This window comes from Humulus lupulus, chromosome 3 (assembly GCF_963169125.1).
Source record: "Humulus lupulus chromosome 3, drHumLupu1.1, whole genome shotgun sequence".
Lineage (NCBI taxonomy): Eukaryota > Viridiplantae > Streptophyta > Magnoliopsida > Rosales > Cannabaceae > Humulus > Humulus lupulus.
Window position 1 is genome coordinate 12,372,030 of NC_084795.1, and position 23,893 is coordinate 12,395,922.

General features: G+C 32.0%; 4 protein-coding genes across 4 annotated transcripts; 2 read left to right on the top strand and 2 right to left on the bottom strand.

Moving 5' to 3' along the window:
- The first annotated feature begins 275 nt into the window (after nucleotides 1-275).
- Nucleotides 276-2,777, top strand: LOC133822109 (probable nucleoredoxin 1). The gene is made up of 4 exons (XM_062254336.1): nucleotides 276-514; nucleotides 757-1,236; nucleotides 1,339-1,818; nucleotides 1,940-2,777. Exons 1-4 carry the CDS (start codon nucleotides 308-310, stop codon nucleotides 2,600-2,602), a joined length of 1,830 nt encoding a protein of 609 aa, XP_062110320.1. The 5' UTR covers nucleotides 276-307; the 3' UTR covers nucleotides 2,603-2,777.
- Nucleotides 2,778-5,788: 3,011 nt separating this feature from the next.
- Nucleotides 5,789-8,298, top strand: LOC133822111 (uncharacterized). Its single transcript, XM_062254338.1, has 6 exons — nucleotides 5,789-5,978; nucleotides 6,384-6,523; nucleotides 6,616-6,780; nucleotides 7,124-7,246; nucleotides 7,384-7,527; nucleotides 7,768-8,298. Exons 2-6 carry the CDS (start codon nucleotides 6,389-6,391, stop codon nucleotides 8,212-8,214), a joined length of 1,014 nt encoding a protein of 337 aa, XP_062110322.1. The 5' UTR covers nucleotides 5,789-5,978; nucleotides 6,384-6,388; the 3' UTR covers nucleotides 8,215-8,298.
- A 212-nt stretch (nucleotides 8,299-8,510) lies between these two features.
- On the bottom strand, nucleotides 8,511-12,182 carry LOC133822110 (pantothenate kinase 1). Its single transcript, XM_062254337.1, has 10 exons — nucleotides 11,774-12,182; nucleotides 11,327-11,527; nucleotides 10,619-10,665; nucleotides 10,176-10,292; nucleotides 9,968-10,087; nucleotides 9,789-9,883; nucleotides 9,596-9,689; nucleotides 9,360-9,491; nucleotides 9,134-9,246; nucleotides 8,511-9,026 (listed from the first exon to the last, which is right to left on the bottom strand). Exons 1-10 carry the CDS (start codon nucleotides 11,838-11,840, stop codon nucleotides 8,798-8,800), a joined length of 1,215 nt encoding a protein of 404 aa, XP_062110321.1. The 5' UTR covers nucleotides 11,841-12,182; the 3' UTR covers nucleotides 8,511-8,797.
- Nucleotides 12,183-16,143: 3,961 nt separating this feature from the next.
- On the bottom strand, nucleotides 16,144-17,561 carry LOC133820932 (uncharacterized). The gene is made up of 2 exons (XM_062253493.1): nucleotides 17,013-17,561; nucleotides 16,144-16,706 (listed from the first exon to the last, which is right to left on the bottom strand). The coding sequence occupies exon 2, from the start codon at nucleotides 16,701-16,703 to the stop codon at nucleotides 16,224-16,226; it is 480 nt and encodes a 159-aa protein (XP_062109477.1). The 5' UTR covers nucleotides 16,704-16,706; nucleotides 17,013-17,561; the 3' UTR covers nucleotides 16,144-16,223.
- Nucleotides 17,562-23,893: the final 6,332 nt, after the last annotated feature.

The window sequence follows — 23,893 nt, forward strand, 5'->3', positions numbered from 1 at the left end:
GTACGTACTTGACAGAACAATTATAATAAAGAAGGAGACAATTATAATAAAGATAGTTGTCCTTTTCCTAATACTTAGTGCATTGTGACATCATAAATTATTATACGTGTTGATATTTGATTTGCTAAGGAGAAAAAAGTTTCAACTGTCCACGTATGAAGCCAACGTAAACCAAATAAATTACTATCTACGTCAAGGCGGTGATTGACTCAGAAGTCTTCGTTGCTTCGAGCCCAAGCTTCGAGTGACAAGGGAGAGAAAACTCTTACCATTGTTGATAATGTTATTTTAAACGAATAGCATTCTAATGAGCTCATCAAGGCAGCTATATATATATAACACTCGAGTCGAAACCAGTAGAGAGACAAAGTTATCCCAAGACTACAAAATCAACAACAGCGAGCAGAGAGAAATCATAATGGCTACCGAAGATGTTAATGGCGTTACTCACAACTTATCGGCTCTCTTATCCTCTGGTGAGAGGGACTTTCTCGTCCGCAACAATGGTGACCAGGTTTGATCATGCACTATTCTATTGATGTTTTAAATAAATTTTATTATGTTCTTTTTGGTAGTGAAATTGGAATAAACACGATTAAATGGCTTTTTTTTATCTTTTGTTCAAATGGTTTTAGAAGAATTTCTTCTTTGAGAATATTGATGAAATATAATTTTGGGAGAATTCTAGTTACTCGAGTGGTGTTGATATTAAAGTTTAAAGTTTATTAGTGTTTTTGTTGATTTTTATGTTGATAGGTTAAGATTGATAGCTTGAATGGGAAGATTGTTGGGTTGTATTTTTCTGGATCATGGTGTCCTCCGTGCCGCGGTTTTACACCCAAATTAGTGGAACTCTACAACGAGATTGCCTCGAAAGGAGAGTTTGAAGTGGTGTTTGTGTCTTCTGATCGAGATGATGAGTCATTCAATGGCTACTTCTCTAAAATGCCATGGCTAGCCATACCCTTAGCCGATGCTGACAACATAAAACGCTTGAAGGAGTTGTTTAAGGTCAGCGGGATTCCTAAGCTTGTCATTATTGATTCGAATGGGAAGGTTTCAGCGGAGAATGGGACCACTATTGTGATGGAATATGGTGTTGATGGCTATCCTTTCTCTCGTGAAAGAATTGATTTCTTGAAAGAGCAAGAAGAAGAAGCTAAGAGGAACCAAACCTTGAGTTCTATTCTGGTATCTAGCTCCCGGAACTATCTGATTTCGAAAGATGGGAATCAGGTCAATTTTCCTAGCTACATTCTTGTGCTAGCTTTACTTTGGTGTTTCATTTTCATATACGTGAGAGATTTTTAACAATGATTCTAATTTATGTATTGACAGGTTCCTGTTTCCGAGCTTGAAGGTAAAACAGTTGGTCTTTACTTCTCAGTGAGTACTTATGGACCATGTGTTGAATTTACTACTACACTTGTCGAGGTTTACAATAAGCTCAGGGGGAAAGGTGAGAAGTTTGAGATTGTCTTAATATCTCTGAACCGTGAAGAGGAAGAGTTCAAGAAAGAATTGGAAACAATTCCATGGTTGGCCTTGCCATTTAAGGATAAGATTGTTCAGAAACTTGTACGTTACTTTGAACTTAATACCATTCCTAGGCTAGTTATAATAGGTCCAGATGGGAAGACTATGAATTCCGATGTAGCTGAAATGGTTGAAGAACATGGCTTTGACGCCTACCCTTTTACACCAGAGAAGCTTGCTGCGCTTGCTGAGATTGAGAAAGCAAAACAGGAATCACAAACACTGGAGTCGTTGTTGGTTTCTGGAGATAATGATTTTGTAATCGGCAAAAATGGTTCCAAGGTACGACTATTCTTTTGTTTTTTGGTTCTGAATACTAAATCTGTGAATTTTTCTAGTTTTTCTTCTTAGTTTATATGAATCACATGTACCTTATTATATCTCATCTTGTCTTGTATTTTAGGTACCAGTTTCTGAACTAGTTGGAAAGAGCATTGTTCTCTATTTCTCTGCTCACTGGTGTTCACCATGCCGTAGATTCACGCCTAAGCTTATCAAGGCATATCAGGAAATCAAAGAGAAAGACGATGCGTTTGAAGTAATCTTCATCTCAAGAGACTCTGACCAGTCCTCCTTCGAGGAATACTTCTCCACCATGCCTTGGTTGGCCCTTCCATACGGAGATTCAAGGAAGAAACTTCTGAACCGGAGATTTAAAGTTGAAGGCATTCCAACAGCCATAGCCATTGGCCCTTCTGGTCGAACTGTGACAAAGGAAGTTGTAGAATTCGTAATCGAACATGGGGCTAAAGCTTATCCATTTACTGAAGAGCAGTTGAAGCATTTGGAGGAACAGGAAGAAGAAGTGGCAAAGGGGTGGCCTGAGAAATTGAAACATGACCTTCATGCTGAACATGAGCTTAAGCGGACTCGTCGCAAAGGATATTGCTGCGATGCTTGTGATGAAATGGGAAAGGGATGGTCTTTCTACTGTGAGGAATGTGACTTTGATCTCCATCCAAAATGTGCTTTGGAGAAGGAAGAAGAAGAGGGTCAAAATGGTGATGATGCTCAGAATGGAAAGGAGGGGATTGTTTGTGAAGGTGATGTGTGCCGCAAGGTTTGAGAAACCGTACGTTTAAATAAAACTAAGCTACGTATGTGTGTGTTTCTATGGTTTGGAGCTCAGCTCCCATGGTGTGTTGTCATCTGAGTTATACATTACTAATGTTGCTTGTGGTTTGATTATGTATGCAAATAATTCTGCTGGGCAGAGGTTATATGATGTGTATGTTTCATTATGATCAGGTCACTTTTAAGCTAAAAAGTAAATAGTTTTAGAAAAATAATAGAATCAAGTTTAAGTATGATAGGAATTTGAGACAAACAATTTTAAGTCAAGGACTTGGTAGCATCATGATCACCATTCTTAATCAAATTAGGCTATATAATTAGTATTAAAAGGCTGACTGTTTAATCAAACCCAAAATATTTTGCAAGCAAAAGTAATTTCTAAATTTCTATTTTGCTTGGTTAATAAAAAAAAACCATTATAATTCATGTATAAATAATTTAGGTGACTACAAAGTGCTATAATTTTTTTATTTTGAAGGTAGTAAGTATTATAATAAGCTATTGGTAACCGGATATGCTATATTGTAACTGATTATGCTATATGGTAACTCGTTAGTTTCTAAACTAAATTTAAAGTCAACAAAAAATTAATCTCACCTAATGAAATATCATAATATAACATAAAAATGAGTAGTATTTTAAAAAGTTACTAATTAGTATTTTAAGGAAACTAAAAAGTATCTTGAATAATAAAAAAATATCATAATATAATCTAAAAATAAAGTCATTTTCTAAAAATGTAATCAACCACTATCTTAAGCAACTTAAAAAGTAGTTTTTTGAAAACCCATAAAAAACAAGAAGAAAGGGCTTGCTACGAGACTTCTAGTTTTGGGATAACTTGAAAATTTAGAATTAGTTAACCAAAAATAGTTACTAATAACATTTAGTTGAATATTACCCACTTTTTTAATCACATTCTCCATATTACCCTTAAAACACTACTAGAAGTTCAATGTAAAAATATCAATCTTTGCATCTGTCGTGCTATTTACTTCCTTCTTTAAATAATCTTCTACCACCTCCACTAGTGAAATGAGAGGGATATAATAGGTATGTTAATGAAATATTAGGTATTAAGGTCAAAATCTAAAATAATAGGTGAAAATGAAAGAGATTCTTTTAAATTGGGTACCACATCTAATTTCTACTCTAATTTTTTAACATTGAGGTGGCAAAAATCCCACTTTTTGTGGGATGTGCACCAAAATATCATGTTTTTTCCTTCGGAAATCGGTAGAATTATTTTTAAATAAGGTAGTTTAATGTTTTTTTTTCTTTTCAAAATAAGGTATAAATGATAGTGAATTTTGTAACTAAAAAAAAGAATTGATATTTGTAAATAAAATTAGTTTTAAGAATACTCATGAAAAAATTCATTTATTAATTAGTTGTAGGGAGTCCATGCCTTTTTTTGTTTGTTAAAATACTATTTTATCCTTATTGAGTTAAGATTTATTTGATGGAATATAACATTAAAGATTTATGTGAGCCAAATATTAAAAGATAAGATTTGATTGCTGTAAAAGAAAAAAAAAGTTGTGAACTAATCAATATGCGATAAAATTTGGAGACCAAGTACTATTTACCAAAAACAAACTAATATATATCACTTCTTATATTAATTAATTAATTAATTTTAAGAATATCTTTGGACATAGTTTAATTTTTATACGTATAAAAATTTAATATGGTGATTTAATCAATGAATTTAATTTTGATGAGAAAAAAATTGTAGTTTAAGTTTTTTTTTTTTGAATTAAAAATAAAATTGATATTTTTAATTGAGAGTGTTAAATATGTTTTAATTTTAATTAAATAATAAATTATAAAATTTAAAAAAATTTAAAAATAAAACTATTTAATAATAGGTAATTTTGTATTAAAAAAGATTTAAAAGGTGTTTAATTTTTTTTAGAATATATTATAGCTGTTTTTTAGAAGAGAAATATCAAATTTACTTAAAATTTGCCATACATTAGATAATGTATTTTACATAATTTTTAGAGCAACTGCTCGAGCAGCATTATTCACTGTTCTAAAATTATTCTATTAGTTTTTTTATATGTGTACATGTATATATATTAATGTTATATTTTAAGATGAATAAAATATATTAAAATAAAATATTAAAAGGATGTAGAGGAAAAAAAATAGTATAATATAAAAGAGTGATGTAAAATATATATAAAAAAAAAAAGTGATTTTGATGATGTATTTTAAAGAAGAGTAATAATATATGTACCCAAAATATATGTATCTAAATATCTAGCTGTAGTTAGAGCTGTAAATACGGTCGGGTTTTCTAGCACGACACGAAATCGGCACGAGCTTGGAAGGCACGAGCACGACATGGCACGAAAAAATATGGGCTTGGGCCAGGCACGACATGAATTGAAAATTGGCACGGCACGACACGACATGGGCCTGAGCACGACACAGTATGACAAGCCCAAAGGCACGACACGAAAGCACGAACAAACTAGCCCGAAAGCACGACACGATAAAAAGCCCGATATTTTGATATTAATAATGATAATAAATTTTTATTTGTCAATTATTTATAAATTAAAATGATAATAAAAGTCTATTATTTTTCTCAATGTTTATATTTTATAATGATATTAACTTATTTTAAGATATGTGAGTTAATTTTTTTAGCATTTATTAGTAGGTATTCAAATTCTAATAATTATCTTTGATATAATTTTGTGTAAAATATTGTTAAAAAGTATATAAAAATATCTAAAACTATAATTTAAACAAATAAATGTATTTAGTTTGGTAGTGAGTCCATTGATTGTTAAAGAGAATGTGGAAGATTTAATTCTCCATTCTTATATTTTTTTGGAGATAATAAAATTGGCCAAAATAAAGAAAGTGGGCCAGCTCTACACGGCACAATATGGGCCGTGTTGGGCTTACTCTTTTAAATATAGGCCGGCGCGAATTGAATATGACACTGTCCAAATTATTCGAAAACACGAAAATATGGGGCAGGTCGGGCCGGCCACATTTACAACTATAGCTATAGCTAATCATATCAATTAAAACTGGAAAAAATAGAGTGTAATATTTGGATGCATAAATAGAAAACTCATACTGATGCGAGTGCTGTAGTTTATGTATAGTGTTGATTGTCATCTTATTTTATTTTATTTTTGTAATTTGACAAGTTCACCATTACTATTTCCAAGGCCAGGTGAGTAGATATAGGAACCTTTCTAGCACGTGCGAATGGTATAAATTGCCCGTCACGTGCCACTGCTACCTCAATCCAATCAACTGAATCTGGGATCAGCTTCTCCTTTCAAACCAGAAAAAGAATTGTAATGAAATGAATATTCCTCTTCCGTCGTACCCGCTTTGTAAGTGATTTTTTAGAATATTATTATTATAAATTCTGAACATTTATGGTGCATTTGCTTTTGGGCTTACTCTGTTTTCTGGGGTTTTAGTTTTTCCAACTTGTTCTCTGATGGAATTATTCTCTTATGGTTGATTTTAGTTAAGCTGAGTCATAAATTTGCTGCAAATTTTGGGAATTCGATGTTTGTTTGTTGCGAATTGTTTGATGAAAATTTAGCAAATTTTCTGGGTTTATTACGTTTGGGATGTCTATTGACTTGATAATTTCATTGAATGAAATAGAGTTGGAATGAACCTAGATAACTGTGATGGAATTTAATAATAAAGTACAGTTAAAGTACTTGTAAATATACATATATAAATCTTAATGCTTTCTCCGAACTAAGATTTGCAAACAATTCCAGTCTAAATGGCTAAGACGGAGATGACAAAAGCAAGTATTGAAATTCATGAGAGGGAAAGAAATCGAGGCTCCATTGAATTTAATAAAGCGGTTCCTAAGTTTTTGGTGCAGCTACCTAACAAGCTTCAAAGTTGTCTGAAGGCAAGTAATTCCCTAAAATATTATGCAATTTAGACTTGGCAATGGCTGTTGATTATAGATTGGAGTGAGATTTCCCTTTTCTTTCTTCTCAGTCTCAGCTCAAGAGATTTGCTAAAGAAGATGGACAACATTCACTGATTAGTTCTGACTCTAAATGGGGAAAGGAAGCACTTGCTTCTTCTGAAGCTGATTTGGAGAAGCAATTGCAAGCATGGAGAGAAAATCCTTCATGGGCTGATCCACGTTCAGAAGTTAAGGTGAGGAATATGAACACATAATTCTTTTTACCCTTTCCCTTTTGCGTATGGTGGATCTTGCCCAAGTTTGCTATGTGTCAAAGGTTTGAAAATGTGCTTAATCTTGTTTATAAAAATGACAGGTTGAGCCTTTGAGGCATGTTTAGTCTTAGTTATGGCTCATATATAAATCCAGCTTTGTTTTTGTTAGCATAATGTGCTGAATTGGAAAGAAATCTTCTGTAATGAGAGTTTTTTGGTTGTTTAAAAGATGCTCTATGTTGTTAGTTATTGCTAAGCATGCCTTATGGAAAGATGCTACTCAGGAGTCAGGATATTAACAAAATGTAGTTACTCTTTGCAGGTCAGTGTGCCAAAAGGTTCTCTTTGCAATCTTAAAGTAAATGTCAATGTTGGGCTGCCTCCTGATGCAATCTATAACATAGTTACTGATCCTGATAATAAGAGGGTTTTTAAAAACATTAAGGTAAGATGTGTAATTCTATCTACCATCACATTTTGGTTACAACATTTTTTTTTAAGAACTGAATATGCTTTGATCTCCCATCTTTTATGATTTATCATCCAAAAAGATAAAATACTGAGAAGTGATTTACTGCCCAGGAAGTGATATCTAGAAAAGTTTTAGTCGATGAAGGTCACAGACAGGTGGTTGAGGTGGAGCAAGCAGCTTTATGGAAATTTCTTTGGTGGTCGGGAACCATCTCTGTTCATGTTTTAGTTGATCAAAACAGAAAAGATCGCTCAGTAAGGACTCGTGCTTTTTTTTTTGGCCTGCAACAGTAACTTTTTGAACTATGGTTACTCCTGTGAATATGTTGAATCACATGATTTTGACAACATTATTGAAGCTTACCTTCACTTGTCACAAGGCATGACAGGCTTAGTGTGTTGAAAATGGATATTGGTTTCATGAAGTTTCTGTTATCAAAATCATTTACTGGGAAAGCATTCTTATTATATCTATTGTAATTGCTATTTTATCAGATGAAGTTCAAGCAAGTAAAAACAGGGTTTATGAAAAAATTTGAAGGCTGCTGGAGAGTGGAACCTTTATTTGTTGATGAAAAGACATGCTTTCCCTTCAAACCCAAGACATGGGAGGAATATTGCTCATGCACTGGAGGCAAAGGAAGGCTTGGTTCAAAGGTGAGCTTGGAGCAGCTTATTCAGCCAGCCATTGTTCCACCTCCACCCATTTCCTGGTATTTAAGAGGTATTACCTCCAAAACCACTGAGATGCTGATAAATGATCTGCTTGCTGAAGCTGCCAGAATCAGAGGTGATTTGGGTCCTCAAAAATCTAACAAAGAATCTGAATCATCTCAAGAAATACTTTCTGAAGTTGATAATGTTCATGATATAAAAACAAGATGGGCCATGCGTAGGAGAAATGCAAAACTATATCATCGGAAACAACTGACGGCTAATTGATTTCTATGTAATTTAGTATGTAACTTTATTAAGCAGTTTGTATTTCAGATACTGTGGTATGGAAATGAATTTTTATTTTTTTTACTCAACAAGATCCTACAATAATTATTAGATATTACAGAATTAACTCTTCCTGTTCTTCCAATTAACTCTGATAAATGGCTTTGATCAGGCAAAGAGATTCATGTAAAATTATGAAATTGCTTCTTTGAATTATTGGACTTGAGTTTAGTAGTTGTGCATACAGTAGCCTGAAACAATTGCCTATCTGAAAAAGCAAGAGGTGGAAACAAATCTGCCACAACGGAAAAAGTTGAGTTTATTATTAAATAACAAGGCGATGTTTCAAACCCAATAGGATTACAAACATGGAGATGTTACAAACAATGAGAGAAAATATTTATTGTCAACTGAGACTGAGTTATATCTCTTTCATCACTTGATTTTTTGAGGGATATATATATATATGCCTACAGTAACTTTCAACTATGTTAAACTTTAGATATGTTAACCCTTTTCAACCCTTGGACTAGTAAAGGGTGCAAAATAGGCGGCAACCATGTATTGCCCCCTCTTATATATTCTAAGAGACGTAAACACTACATTCTATACTTTCGTTATCATTACATTCCCCATTTAGAGGACGATGGATCTTATAGCCCGTATGAGATGCACTAATGGGGGATTGTTGCACCAACTGGCGGACTGTCGAGTCATCTGAGCCAGGTTGGTTTTCATAGCTTGCAAATGCACCCAATGCTCCAAGAAATCCTTCATGTCTTAAGAACAAAGCTTTGGCCTCACCTTTAGACCTGAAAGGATCATTTTAAAACCAAAATAGTGTTAGGAATAAATGCAACGGATAAAAGGAAAGGAGAGACAGCAAAATGGACCTGGAAATCTAATTTGCATTTTTTACCAGAAATGAACTCCAACAGAAATAGTGTCCATGGTGTAAGCATGACCGCGAATGAAAAACCCTCCAAAAAATATTCGCTTCAGTCCAAACCGGAGAGCATTTAAGTAAGAGATCTGAATGAAGATTAAAAAATGGAACAAATTTAGGCTATATTGCCCCTAGACACGCTCTACATTGTATATATCTTGCAACTTGTCAATAAAAATAAAGTTGAGCAGTTGATGACCTGTCCAACATTATTTGAAATCATTCTTAGTAGGGACCGAGCAACATCTTCAGGTTTGTAATCTGTGAGCTCCTTATTGTCAGAAATTGCCTTGCCAAAGCTAGAAGCAATAGCTGTTGATGAAAGACCAATCTGCAATAATTGGAAAAGTTACATTGCAGCTCCCAGCCACAGGCATAAAATGAGAAAACTAGGATGTGTAAAATTAAGGATATGTTTACTGAAAACTCGCACACCTTACTATATTCCATTCCACCATAGATGTCTCCAACAAGCATGTCTATAACTCTGTTATTTCCTTGATGGCTTAACTCCAGCAACTCATCAAAACTGAGGACATTATATTTGTGATCAACCATTTAATAGTGTCCTTAAAATGACAGCAATTCAAATGATAACTAATTGGTCTAGAGAACTAGAGACATTTACCTCTTGCACTTCGTTAAGAGCCTTCCCAAACCCCAAAAGGTGCCACCACCAACATTGGTTCCACTTACTCGCTCAAACTTGCCATCCCCATCTACCTATACAAGCATAGGATAGAGGTTTACTTTACCTCCTAGAAAAATTCAGATTTAAACTATGAGGTGAAAATTAATGAAAGATACCTTGATCATACTGACACCAGAACCAATATTAACAAGTAGATATGGGTATAAATCATCTTGGTCAATCTGCACAAATTCCTTTCGACCATCTGTGTAAGTAAAAGCTTCTTCGGGAACTGCCTACGCAACGCAGAAAATTCCTGATCAGTCAAACAATATCAAATATGTGCAATATACATCACATTATAGCATGTGTAGCAGGATCTACCTTAAGTAGAAAATTTGCTCCAGCCACAAGACAATCCATTTCATCTTCCTTGTCAAGGCAAATACCAAGCTTTTCTTTAAAGAGGTCTGCATACTTGTATGCCCCTCCACCTGTGGCCTTCTCATTAAAAATCACTAGGTTAATTGATTTGCAAACAAGAAATTTCCAAGAAACCAAGTGGGAAATTGCCCAAATCTTCTGTTGTACTGGAAAAAGAAGTATTGTTGTTTACATACTCATACATAAGTGGCTTTTGATAAGCTTGTATCCTAGATAAAGTAGCACATGATGTGTGTGCAGGTTAGATTATGGGGAAAGGTTGAATCAACAAGCAGAACAGCTGATGAACAAAAGAAAGTTCGAGTGTAATCCAGACGAAAAAAAAGACAACTAGATTAACATCCTCAAAATCATAATATTGAAAGCACAAAAATTATTTTTACCTTAACAGTGTACACTTCACTGTCAGGGGCTCCCCCGTGCTGGCGGCCTGCAATCAGTCACAACATAAGCACTAGACAAACACTAGCAGACTTGATTATATACAAAGTTCATTTGAAAGCATCTGGGTTGGAGGGAGGGAAGCTAATATGAGTATGAGCCATATTTAGAAGGGGAAAAAAACAGAAATAAAACCCCCTTGCAGTTCATGCTTCTTGTAAAGACTAAAAAATTTGCAACTTCTCCAAATATTATGAAATTGCAGTGGTCTATATTCATTTGCTAACAACAAAGACACATATTATGACCATTTTAGCATCAGGGAAAAAGATAAATAAAGATGGATAACTATCAAATGGAACTCTGAGTTACGAGGAAGGGTCCACCACCCAGCTATAACCCGAGACACATGCACCAAAGTTGACTACTTACAGACTTTACCAACAAATTCGACTACCAGCTAGGTGGAGCCTGATTGTATAAACAATGCATTAGGCTAATTAATGGCGTTAAAGATCGCATGCATGAATGCTGCATGCAGATTTAATACATATTATTACAAAAAAACAACTGTATGAAAGACTTTGTGAGCTTAGAAAACAATTTTTCAGCTCCCAATTGAGCTCGATACAAATTCAACCAAACAGTAGAGCAATTCAACTGATCATGGTTATAGTAATCATTACTGTTAAATAAGAGATTCCACGTACCGCCAAGGTGAAGTTGATTGCGCATTATAAACTCTAAACAATCGTTAATCTTGCTCGTTTCAAATTTTGCAAAATGAAGCTTCCCCTGAAGAACAGGATACTTTTTAGAGACCACCAGACTCTCCTTTGAAGACTTTCCCTCGTTATCATCGATCAAACATTCATCACTTCTCGAGAAATAAACCACCTTAATCAAAGAACCTGCCAAAACAGTACATAATTTTTTTCTCAATGCATGGCCTCTATACTAGGCATTTTCACAAACTTCATATTGATAATTACAGAAAAACAATACCCAAAAAAAGCAAAACAAAACCCAAAAAGGGAATTGAATTAAATCATCAAATTTCAAAAAACAAGGTTGGTTTGAATAATTGGTGAATGAAATAGTAGTATTAACAAAATTTTAAGAAATTGAAGCAAAAAGAGAGAAAGGTGAAGAATTACCTCCAATATCCAAAGCCAAATGGGAACTCTTGGAATTTTCTTGGCTATGGACGCTTCGGGGATCCATAATCGTGTCCTTGTTGAATCTCTCTCACCCTCTTACGGATCAAGCTGGTCTTCTTGAAACCGTGGCTTGGCCTTGTCTCGAAAGTAAATTATAAATTAAATAGACAACTTTGGTCACCTATAAACTCCCAAGTCCCAACCTCCACATCAATGACCAAACCCCACGCTTCATTACAACTATATTTATACAACAAATATGAACCCAAATCCCAAATCTCAAAATTAAAAAGTGTATCTATAATAAATTAAGTAATTAGATTAGTAATAGAGATGAACATAGGAGGGGAGAGAAAATGAAGTGTGGTGATTGCGATGCTGGCGCGCGCGTGGTGGTTTACTATGCGCTCCTTCCTCATCGATGTGCGCCTACTCCTATTTTTTAATTTATTTTGACTTTCGCTACACCCCCACTTTTGATAAGAAAATAATATTTTGTCCAATTATTTTAGTTAAATACAAACTTATTTTTTTGCTTCAAAAAATAATAACTCTTTAATTAGATAATGATTTTTTCAAAAATATACTTTATGTATTTTAACTTTTTCACCATCTTCTGTTTTTTTTTCAAAAATACTTACTTAACTTAAATTATGTTTTTTAAAATTTTATATTTATAAAAATACGGTTTCAACAACCATAAGACAACAACTAAAATTAACACATGCTTCCACATTCATAACATGAGTAGTTAAAACAAGTGAATGATTTGAAATTCGAGTTATTTCACTAAAAAAAAACAATCAAAATATATCTGAAAACAATTAAACAAAAAATAGACATCAACACAACAACAGAACAATTATATATAAACTTAAACAACTAAAAACTAACATGAAAAGAATTATACATAAAATCTAAACAACACAAAAACAACAACCTCACAACAACAACACAGTGTAACCCATTACATTTTAAAAAACAACTAAACATTAACTCATTGTATACTCACACATCAAAAAATAACTAAAAACAACAATTAGACAATAACTAAACATTAGTCCACTGCATACTAACACATTAAAAAATAACAAATAGACAACTAGAAGTCAATTCATTACATATAAACATGTTTTTTTGTAACAACAATTAGATATCAACACAACAACAGAACAATTATATATAAACTTAAACAACTAAAAAACAGCATGAAAACAATTATACATAAATCGAAACAACTAAAAAACAACTCATCATATATTAAAAATAAACTAAAGCTATAAGTATAAACTTATTCGTAAAATACTTACAATTTTTCTCAAAAATATATAAACATGATTATGTGACATATAATTAAGTGTATGTGCCAGAGGTTTTCCCTCTCGCCACATCTTGAAGTTATCACATGACAAACTTCATAATTTGACAATAACTTCCTCCATATCTCGGTATTACAATAGGGAAATTTGACTATTGATGCATTAAATATGGTACCATAACAAAAATACCCTACCCACTATATACATGTCTATTTGATCCTAGTATTTTCCTTAGTTCCAAAATTATCATTATCATTTGTTTCCCACTTTCAAACAAAATCACAGTCCTCATCAACGATTATTTCGAGTCCCGCATCCCTATCTTCCAGTAACCAATTCGACTGTTGGCTCTTCTGCGGCTGCTTCGTTGAGCCGTGAAGTTGAGAAACTAACATTCCATGATCTGGTGGCGACTGGGAGACTTACGCCAGAATCGTCGAAATCTACGTTAACAGAATTCTATTGTACCGTAGCAGGGAAGACTAAGGAGCTGCTTTCGTCATCATTGTCAACCACATCGAAAAACAAGATAAAAAAAAATTAAAAAAAAACTAAAGCAGTGTCATAAAGTTGTTAAAAATCCCGCCTCACCGTAAAAAAAATTCAAACAAAAATAATTTTTTGTCTAAATTTCTCAAAAAAAAAAAAAACATAACCATCGTGAGCACAGCCATGCCAACATGAAAAGGACCACTACCACCAATCACATGCTTCACTCAAATCTTATAAAACACTATGATTTCGACCAAAAAGAGTAATACAAAATATAATATACCATACCATATTATTACTATTGAACAATTAAAAATACAATTTAAAGTTACGTATTCTTTTTTCTACTCTTTCTCATTTGTGAGCTTTTGTCGGTTATATTGGCTTGACTTGTCTATGCTACTTCATTACCATCATAGTTTGCAATTGCTTCTTTTTTGCTTTATATATAAATATATATAATCTATTTTGTTGCTTATGTCTTATTTGGAAGTTTTCTATTTCACAAAATAAGATAAAACTGATGGAAATATAAAAAGGTACTTATTTTTTTGCTAGTTCATTTATATATATTTACAAAAATTCAACTAACCTACTTCCAAAATAGAAAGTCCACAAATCATGGACCTCTTCGTGACTAGAAAAAGCCTCCCATGTCTAGAAAACTTATCCTGAGTATAGAGAAATAAAGAATAAATATAAATTTATATAGGGTATAGATGATACCAACAAGAGAAGAGAATTAAGAACACACTGTATAAAAGAAAGAAAAATTATAAAATCGTATAATTGAACCGTACAAATGATATTTTGTATTAAAATATGGTGTTTAATGTAAATTTCTAATTATTATTTCTAAATAAAACTCTTTTATCCTTTTTTTATTATAGTTTTAATTTAGGGAAATGATCCTATTTACGTTTATTTGTCATATTTTTTCAACTTTACGTTATGCTTTTATCTTTTTCAGTTTTATAAATGTTTATTTTTAAATATACGATTTATATAATTATTTATTACATTTCTACTGTTTCTTCTTTGCTTTCCCGTGTACTTTCTTCTTCTTCTTCAATCTCTCTTCTTTTTCACTTGGTTTTCATACATAAATATTAGAAATGTCTTTTTTTGACTTGGTCAACCATTCAAGTTGCGGAGAGTCAATGTTGCATTCAATTTGATCTTAAGTGGAAAAACACTTCAAGAAAGGAGTATATGATGCTGTTATCTATATTCAAATCCCTAAATTATATTAAATATATATATATACATAATGCAATGGATAATTTATGTAAAATTACAACTTAAATAATAATAATATGACATTATATATATAGGCACACTAATAATTAAAATATATCATTTCTAACACTTTTCCTCACATTTTTTTAACATTCTATAATTTATTTTTTTGTTGATTTCAATAATTTTATTTTATATTGTTTTCATAATTTTGTAGAAAAAAAACTCTTATTTAAACTAGTTTTATATATTTTTTGTTTTAATTTTTATATTTATAATTTTAAATTAGTATTATTTATATGAGCTCTTTAGAATATGAAAAAAAAAAATCTAGAAAAATGTAACCATAAGTTGAAAGAAAATAATTTCTTAACATACTCATTTTTACTCGAGAATAATATGAATCGGTTGTCATGATCGCATCCCAAACCTGATACTGCTCTCACCAAACTCTCAAGCTTATATTAACTAGAATTTTTCTTGAATTATAAATATTATTGTAAGATGTGAGAATATAGCTCAAATTTTGGGTGCAACAAAAACAATCAATAAAAAAGTACAAAAGAAAAAGTTATATGTAAGTAATATATAAAAAAAAGAAAAAAAATTGAAGGTCGAGAAATTATTAATTGAATTGTATATATAGTCTCATAGTCTAGTATAATAAGACACTGAAAGCGAATGGTGAATGGAGATAGAGGAGTTGCTGAACTAACTGTAATGTGACTGAGAGATACTTATTTATGTATTGTTTATAGGGTTGATTCAAAGTTTATAGGGTTGCTTTATTTGTTGCTAGAAAGAGTTGCTAGGTAGGGTTGTTGTATTCTTTCAAGAGTTGCTTAAATGGTTGTTGTTTGTATTGCTTAATTAGTTGTTGTGTGTGTTGCTTTTCTATGACGTTTGAATTTTACAGGGTTGCTTTATTAGTTTTATATGTTGTCAATGCATATTATGGGTTGATTAACAGTTTCAACGATTGCTTAATTGGTTGTTCTTTGTGTGCTTAATAGGTTGATGTGTTTTGCTTAAGAAGTTGTTTGGATTGCTTTTGTAGTTTCTATGGTTAATTAACACGTTTTTTTATGGATTGCTGATTGTGGCTTAATTTATTAATATTTGTATTTTTTCTATATAATATTGTGTGTTATTTTGCTATGTTTTATAGGGTATGAATTTCCTAATTCATCCGGATAATTGTTGTTATTCAAAAATTGCTTCTACAATCAAATATTCTCAGATTCAAGCTATCCATGAAAAACTTTCAACGAAGCAAGTTAGTGACTTTGGTGATTCATGTTTTGGCCATTTCCTAACTCTGCCAGAGTTCACAATGCAACATCAACATCAACTTCTTTTTCATTATTTCTGTTTCTTTCATCTATCATTTCTATAATCTAATTAGACACCAGCTCTGCATAATCAATAAAGTCTGCAACCTCTTTAGCAACAGAATAATCAACTGGTTCATCATCTGAATTTGATGCTGCTTCTTCTATTTGTGCAACTTCATTGCATGGTTGATTATGTGTTGTTGTACTCCTAGTTGAGAAAAAAGATTGCTGCATTGAGTTGAATTCAATTGTGAGACACAAAGGGTATTTTGTGATATTTGTTTCCTTTTTCTTCAACTCTATGTAGAACTTCAATTGTGAGTCATCAACTATTTTTAAAGGAGGGTATCCATCTTTAACTTGATACTGTATTGTCAAAAGTGTAGATTCAAGTTGCAGCTTCAATTCATTGCATATCATACCAATCAAGTTGTTGTAGTTGCAGTCATTTCTAATTACTATTCCACAAACATCAAAGTTGATATAGTTTTTGTTTTGATCCCATTGCCCATTGTGTTGGAGTAAAACTGCAATGCTATCCATTTCCTGCAAGCAAGATATACCTTGTAAATAACATATAAACAACTTACAATCTACCTTGATGATAAACCCTTAAGCACCCATTAAACAACATCTTCATCAACTTTATTAACACATTAAACAACAAATTAGAGACCTATTCAGCAACCTCTATAACCCCTTAAGCAAATAAACAAACTCTTACGTAAACTCTTCAAATCATTATTAGTAACATAAGCACACAATAATAAACATGTACGATATTTATAGCAACATTTTAAACACCCAATTAAGCTACCAATTTTTCTAAGCAAAGTACACATAAATATTTACCTCCTTTCAATCACTCCTCTTTAAATCCAAAGATATTGACAATTGCTTGTTCTCACACCTTCTTCAAATGATCGTTTTATGAATATATTTACATCAACCTAAGTATTTACAGCAACTCATTCAGATTCAACCAAATCAATCAAGAAAATATAAAAAAAAATAGAGAATATGTTAAGCAAGCTTGTCAGCAACCTTCATTAAACTTAAAGAAACTAGTCAGCAACATAATCAGCAACCCAGAAATTCAGTTTTACCTCATTTCATGAAATTGACAATAGCTCTCTTATCCTACTCACTTCCAATCGATTGTTTGTAGCAACCTAAATATTTACAGCAACCCATTCAGATTCAACCAAATCAATCAAGAAAATATAAAAAAAAAATAGAGAATATGTTAAGCAAGCTTGTCAGCAACCTTCATTAAACTTAAAGAAACTAGTCAGCAATATAATCAGCAACCCATAAATTCAGTTTTAACTCATTTCATAAAATTGACAATAGCTCTCTTATCCTACTCACTTCCAATCGATTGTTTGCAGCAACCTAAGTATTTACAGCAACTCATTCAGATTCAACCAAATCAATCAAGAAAATATAAAAAAATAAATAATATGTTAAGCAAGCTAGTGAGCAACCTTTATTAAACTTAAAGAAACTAGTCAGCAACATAATCAGCAACCCAGAAATTCAGTTTTATCTCATTTCATGAAATTGACAATAGCTCTCTTATCCTACTCACTTCCAATCGATTGTTTGTAGCAATCTAAATATTTATAGCAACCCATTCAGATTCAACCAAATCAATCAAGAAAATATAAAAAAAAAAAATAGAGAATCTCTTAAGCAAGCTTGTCAGCAACCTTCATTAAACTTAAAGAAACTAGTCAGCAACATAATCAGCAACCCAAAAATTCAGTTTTACCTCATTTCATAAAATTGACAATAGCTCTCTTATCCTACTCACTTCCAATCGATTGTTTGCAGCAACCTAAATATTTACAGCAACCCATTCAGATTCAACCAAATCAATCAAGAAAATATCAAGAAAATAGAGAATCTCTTAAGCAAGCTTGTCAGCAACATTCATTAAACTTAAAGAAACTAGTCAACAACATAGTCAGCAACCCAAAAATTCAGTTTTAACTCATTTCATAAAATTGACAATAGCTCTCTTATCCTACTCACTGTCAATCTCTTGCTTGCAGCAACCTAAATATTTACAGCAACCCATTCAGATTCAACCAAATCAATCAAGAAAATATCAAGAAAATAGCGAATCTCTTAAGCAAGCTTGTCAGCAACATTCATTAAACTTAAAGAAACTAGTCAGCAACATAGTCAGCAACCCAAAAATTCAGTTTTAACTCATTTCATAAAATTGACAATAGATCTCTTATCCTACTCACTGCCAATCTCTTGTTTGCAGCAACCTAAATATTTACAGCAACTCATTCAGATTCAACAAAATCAATCAAGAAAATATAAAGAAAATAGAGAATCTCTTAAGCAAGTTTGTCATCAACCTTCATTAAACTTAAAGAAACTAGTCAGCAACATAATCAGCAACCCAGAAATTCAGTTTTAACTCATTTCATAAAATTGACAATAGCTCTCTTATCCTACTCAGTGCCAATCTCTTGTTTGCAGCAACCTAAATATTTACAGCAATGTGTACTAGATTCAGAGCAACCCATAAGCAACTTATTCAATATTTAGAGCAACCTTTGAAACACCAAACAACAAAAAACAGAGCAACAAAAGTAATAAGAACTTACCTGAAAGTTGCAATGATTTGAGTGGTTGGGTTTATTTTTGAAGTCACAATTCAATAGGATTTCAACTTAATTGCAGATTTTGATGAGATTTTGTTGGTTTTTCAATTTTTTGTTGCAGATTTGAGTGTTTTGGATTTGACGGGAGGAGATTTCTGGTTGCTTTGTTGAAGTTATACAGTTTGGCAATGGCTGGTAGAGAAGAAAAGATGAGATCATGAAGATGGGAGAGATGAAGATTGTGTAGAAGGAAGAGTGGGAGACCCACTTGCAAACCGTAATATTGAATACAATATAAAATACATATATATATTAATGAATTAAATATATAAAAACCGTATTTTTGCAAAAAAAGTTCCTGATATATGTATTTGCAAAAAAATCCCTTTAATTTATTTATTATACTTTTTAATTTTAAAATGAAAAGAAAATAATAAAAAATTATTACAAGAGTCTAATATTTAGTTAAAATATAAATGATCAAAATAGTTTTTTCTCCTTTTAATATTTTTCTTCTACTAAAAAAACTATTACTATTTATTATCGTGATTAGGAATATAGATAGTAAAACTCTTTTTTTTTATCAAAATTATTATTATTATTATTATTATTATTATAAATGTCAATTTCTTGACCAAATTATTACGTCTTAAAATTATGTTAGTATTATCCCTTATTATGCACTATTTTTTTTTCTTTATTTCAATAACTTAAAAATAATTTCACAACCAACTTTATGATGCATTTACTTTTAGAATAAATAGTGAAAATGACCTCATTTTTAAGTTATGACCTCAAAAAATAGTTCATTTTGTCATAAGATGCTTAATTTTAGTTATAAACATTTTTTTATAGATAAGAAATCATTATTACTAGCAATAAAAAAATTTACAACTATAATTGCAGCACATGTATTATAAATGCATGGACAATGATGAAGCTTGGAGAAGGGCTATGGAGGGCCATGACCCCCTAGTTTATTATAGAATTAAAAAATATATATAAGAAATTTGAAATAAAAAAAAATAAGTATTTATATAAATTTTGTATATAATTTTTATTAAAAAAAATTAGCACCCCTACTCTTTTATTCTGGCTCAATTTTTGGCAAGGGATAAAAATGAGAGGGTTTTGTTCAAATATTTTTACAATTTTTATTTTTATCAATTTATTTATGAAGGTGATTTTTATTATTTAATGCAAAAAATCATGCCACCTACGCTATGATCTGCCACTCGCTCTCGCGCGGTGCGCGGAGAATTTGTATGATTGGGTTTGGTTGTTCTAAAGTCATTTTTCAGAGCTGACTGCACTTTTTCCACTAAAGGCAGCTACCTTATCTTTCATTCTATGCATTTTTTTCGGGTGAATTTAATGTATATTTAATTTTTGTAAAACCCAATCACATACACGTTGTGGGGCAGATATATATTTATATCAAATGTGATTAATAAATTAATAAATGTGATTCATAGTTATATCAAATGTGATTAATAAATTAATAAATGTGATTCACTAAATTAATACTTCAGTCCATCTAGTATACACAAAATGGTATTATAAATAGTGATGCACACGAGGAAGAGAATTGACGGGAGTGTTCCTCCATCTCCATTCTTATTTATATCTTTACTTTCTATTCCCGTTTATTCAACATTGGAGTGGGGATCCCCTATTGCAACCAGAAACAAGCTCTTGAGGGGAAAACAAAAAGTAAAACAAGACATAAAAACGAAAAGAATATTATGCTTAAGTTCAGTATCATCACTAAGAAAACTCAAATCTATTTGATTGTTCAGGATGTGTCCCGTAAAGTTGATTCTCAACGCCCACTTTGCAAGATTATGAGCTGCATAGTTCCATCGATGACCGATCTTTTCTATTCGCCAAGCCAGTAACCTGTCAGCAGCGAGGTAGAGAAGGGGTCTTAGTTTAGAGTTATCATTTTAAATTAAAAGTGTTGGCAACTATGCACAACATACAACTAATAATGAGAGTCAATAAAAGCCATTTTAATTCTTTAGTTAGGAAAAACGCTAAATGATAATTTAATATGAAAGTCAACTATTTTATTTTTTAACAAAATTGAAACTCGTCACAACTACATATTTGTTTAATTAATGCAATATAATTAGAAGGAATTAATGTGCATCTTTTTGTCCGTAATCTGTAACTTCTAACCATTTCTATTTAGTTTTTCAACAAAAGAAAGTAAAGTCAGTGAAGCTGGATTGACGAAAGCCGCGAACTTAACTACATTTGTTAAGTTAGGTGGACTGTTACTGCGTTTGACTTTTGACTTTTGACTTTTGACTTCAATGCATGCCAAAGTAGAGCCAACTAAAAGTTGACTATTTAAATTTATTGGTGCTAACTTCCAAACTAAGTCAAAAGTACGAGGGGTGGTAAGTAAATTATTTTTATTATTATTATTAGAAAGATCAAATGATTTTATTCAAGTAAGATGAGGTTTGGATTTTAGGGAATGAAAATGAAAGAATAAAAATGAGAATGTGAAAAATAATAGAAATTGAATTAAAATTAATATGAAATCAATTTTGTGTTGGATTGGTCTTTACTCTTTCTAATATGATATTCATTCCACTAAAATGTTAGAAAAATCATTTCATTAAAATGTCATTCTAATATTCTAAAATGCAACCAAATAAAGGAATGAAATAAAAATTGATTTTTTTTCATTACCTCCAACCAAACACCACCTACATCTAATATAACAATTCTCATATGCAAATATGATTTGTTGCAATGTGATTCCTGCCTTGATTGTGGTAGATCGCGCAACACAGGGCAAACCCTACATTAAACCCGCACAAGTTTGCCTCATCTCGTCCTGTTTAATGTAGGGTAAACCCGCTTCATTAGGGATGGGGCACCATGGTAACCCGCCCCACTGTCCCGTATTGATAATCCTAATCGTGTTGAAATATTAATCAATAATTGCAGTAATGTCACATGGTTCTGTGTGAAGAACTCCATGAGTGTCTTGACATTTTTTTATTCTATTAGTGACTTTCCTCGCCAATGCCACTTGATGAGAAAACTTGGTGTTTGAATCCCATGACTTTACCCATGAAGTCCTTGATCTTTGATGCCAAAAAATCTCTTCTTGTTTAAGTAAGTCGTCTAATATAACTTTTGAATTTTTCAACTCATCATAGTGTGGAGGGCTGAGATTTGAAAGCAGTAGGTGGTGATGGAGCATTAAGTGGGGAAATGGTAACTTGAAGAGCAGGGTGATCTGAATGGAAAAAATTCAAATGTTTAACTATTGGAGTATCAAAAGTAGCAAGCCAATGTAGTAATGATATATGTATACACATTTATGTGACAAATCATTTCAACCAATCATATTTATTTAAAATGTGTTCCACTAGTTAAAAATGACATAAGTGTGTATAGTGTTTATGTGTAATCTATGCATGCATATATCATTACTGATTTTGAAATTGGAGGATATAATCTCATTGAAGTCCCAAAGAACAAGCCATGGAGTAGTTGGAGAGACACCATTCAATCTTTTTAATAATTCTCAAACCCCCTGTTGGGAAAAATCCAACACGTAAGTATACGTATCGTCTTTACAAGTAATAACTCATGTAAGTGAGATCATTCCCACAAGGACTGTAGCTAAGTACCAATTAATTGAATTTTTGTTTCTATTTGGCTATCAAAAAATGGATTGTTTAAACTAAATAAACTAAGCAATAAATAAATAACAAAACAATAAACAAGATTCAATCAAGAAATGAAATATAGGGAAATTAATTTCAATTGCTTCCACTTCCTATTTCAATAATGCAAAATAATTTTCCTTCTTCTTCTAATGTGATGGCAGATTATAGAATTACCAATATTCCTATTAAGACATAAAGGTACTAAATTGCAAGGTAAAATACTGCATTTCTGAGATAAATTACACAAGCAATCAGCATTAAGCAATAATCTAAAGCCACACAAGCTACACAAAAACTTTTGTTTTGCATCAAAACTTATGTTTATTCAATTAGAGCATTCCTAATATTCACTTTTCAGATTTCATATTAGAATCATAGATCATGTAAAAGGTGGCCAATCTAAAACATGTATTGAGCACAAATATGAATAAATCACATATTAATAGAAGAAAGAAAAATATCGAAATTGCATTAATCCATAGAAAGCTTCAGACAATCTCCATTAAAAACCCTAAATTGGAGTTTAGTTCATAATCTCCATTAACATGTTCTTAACTGATTCAAAAACAAACATAATCAAAAGTAGAAAAATAAAGAGAGAAGAGAATAAACTAGTTGGGATTGTCACGATCCGCCAACGCTTGCTCTCGTCTTCTTTTTCTCCTTTTTCTAGGTTTAGAGCAGTCGGTATATCTCCAAAATCGTGACTCCCTCTCATTAAAACGAAGACCTAATTCTATTTTTCTCCCAAAATGATGAAATTGCACTTAAAATTCTGACACGTACGAACATCAGCGCTGCGACGCCACTCTAAAATTGAGACATCTCAGTTTTCTAGAAAATGGGCTTGCCGTGGCTCAAATACACCTTATCGTCGTGGCCCTAATTCAGTCTGGGACATCGGCTCCCAATCTGTGATCATTCCTCGCCGCGGCTGTAAAACACATTAGCGTCGCTGCGCTAATTCTTGCGCTGCGACCCTAATACAATTTCAGCAAAACTTGAATGACCCTTTAGTTTAGCATATTTTCTCCACAATCCACTCCAAATGCCCAAAACATATGCTTAAACCTGAAATCAAGTAAAACAAGCATAAATCCGCTCCAAAAACACATAAACCTGATCAAGACACTTAAAAAGTAGGCTAAACTTAGCCTAACAAACTCCCCCAAACTTGCTTCTTACTCGTCCTCGAGTAAGGAAACGACACATTAAACTAAAACAAATAGACATGACAAGTTAAGCCTCCAGTCTTATTTAAACCACGCCGTCATAACTCACAAAACTTCAACTGTTGAACAACCAGAATTTCAATTCAATAACTCCAACAATTAATCTGAATGTCTCAATTGGAAATTAGATTATACCTTGCAAATAACAAATGAATAATTAGATAACACCATACATGCCCCAC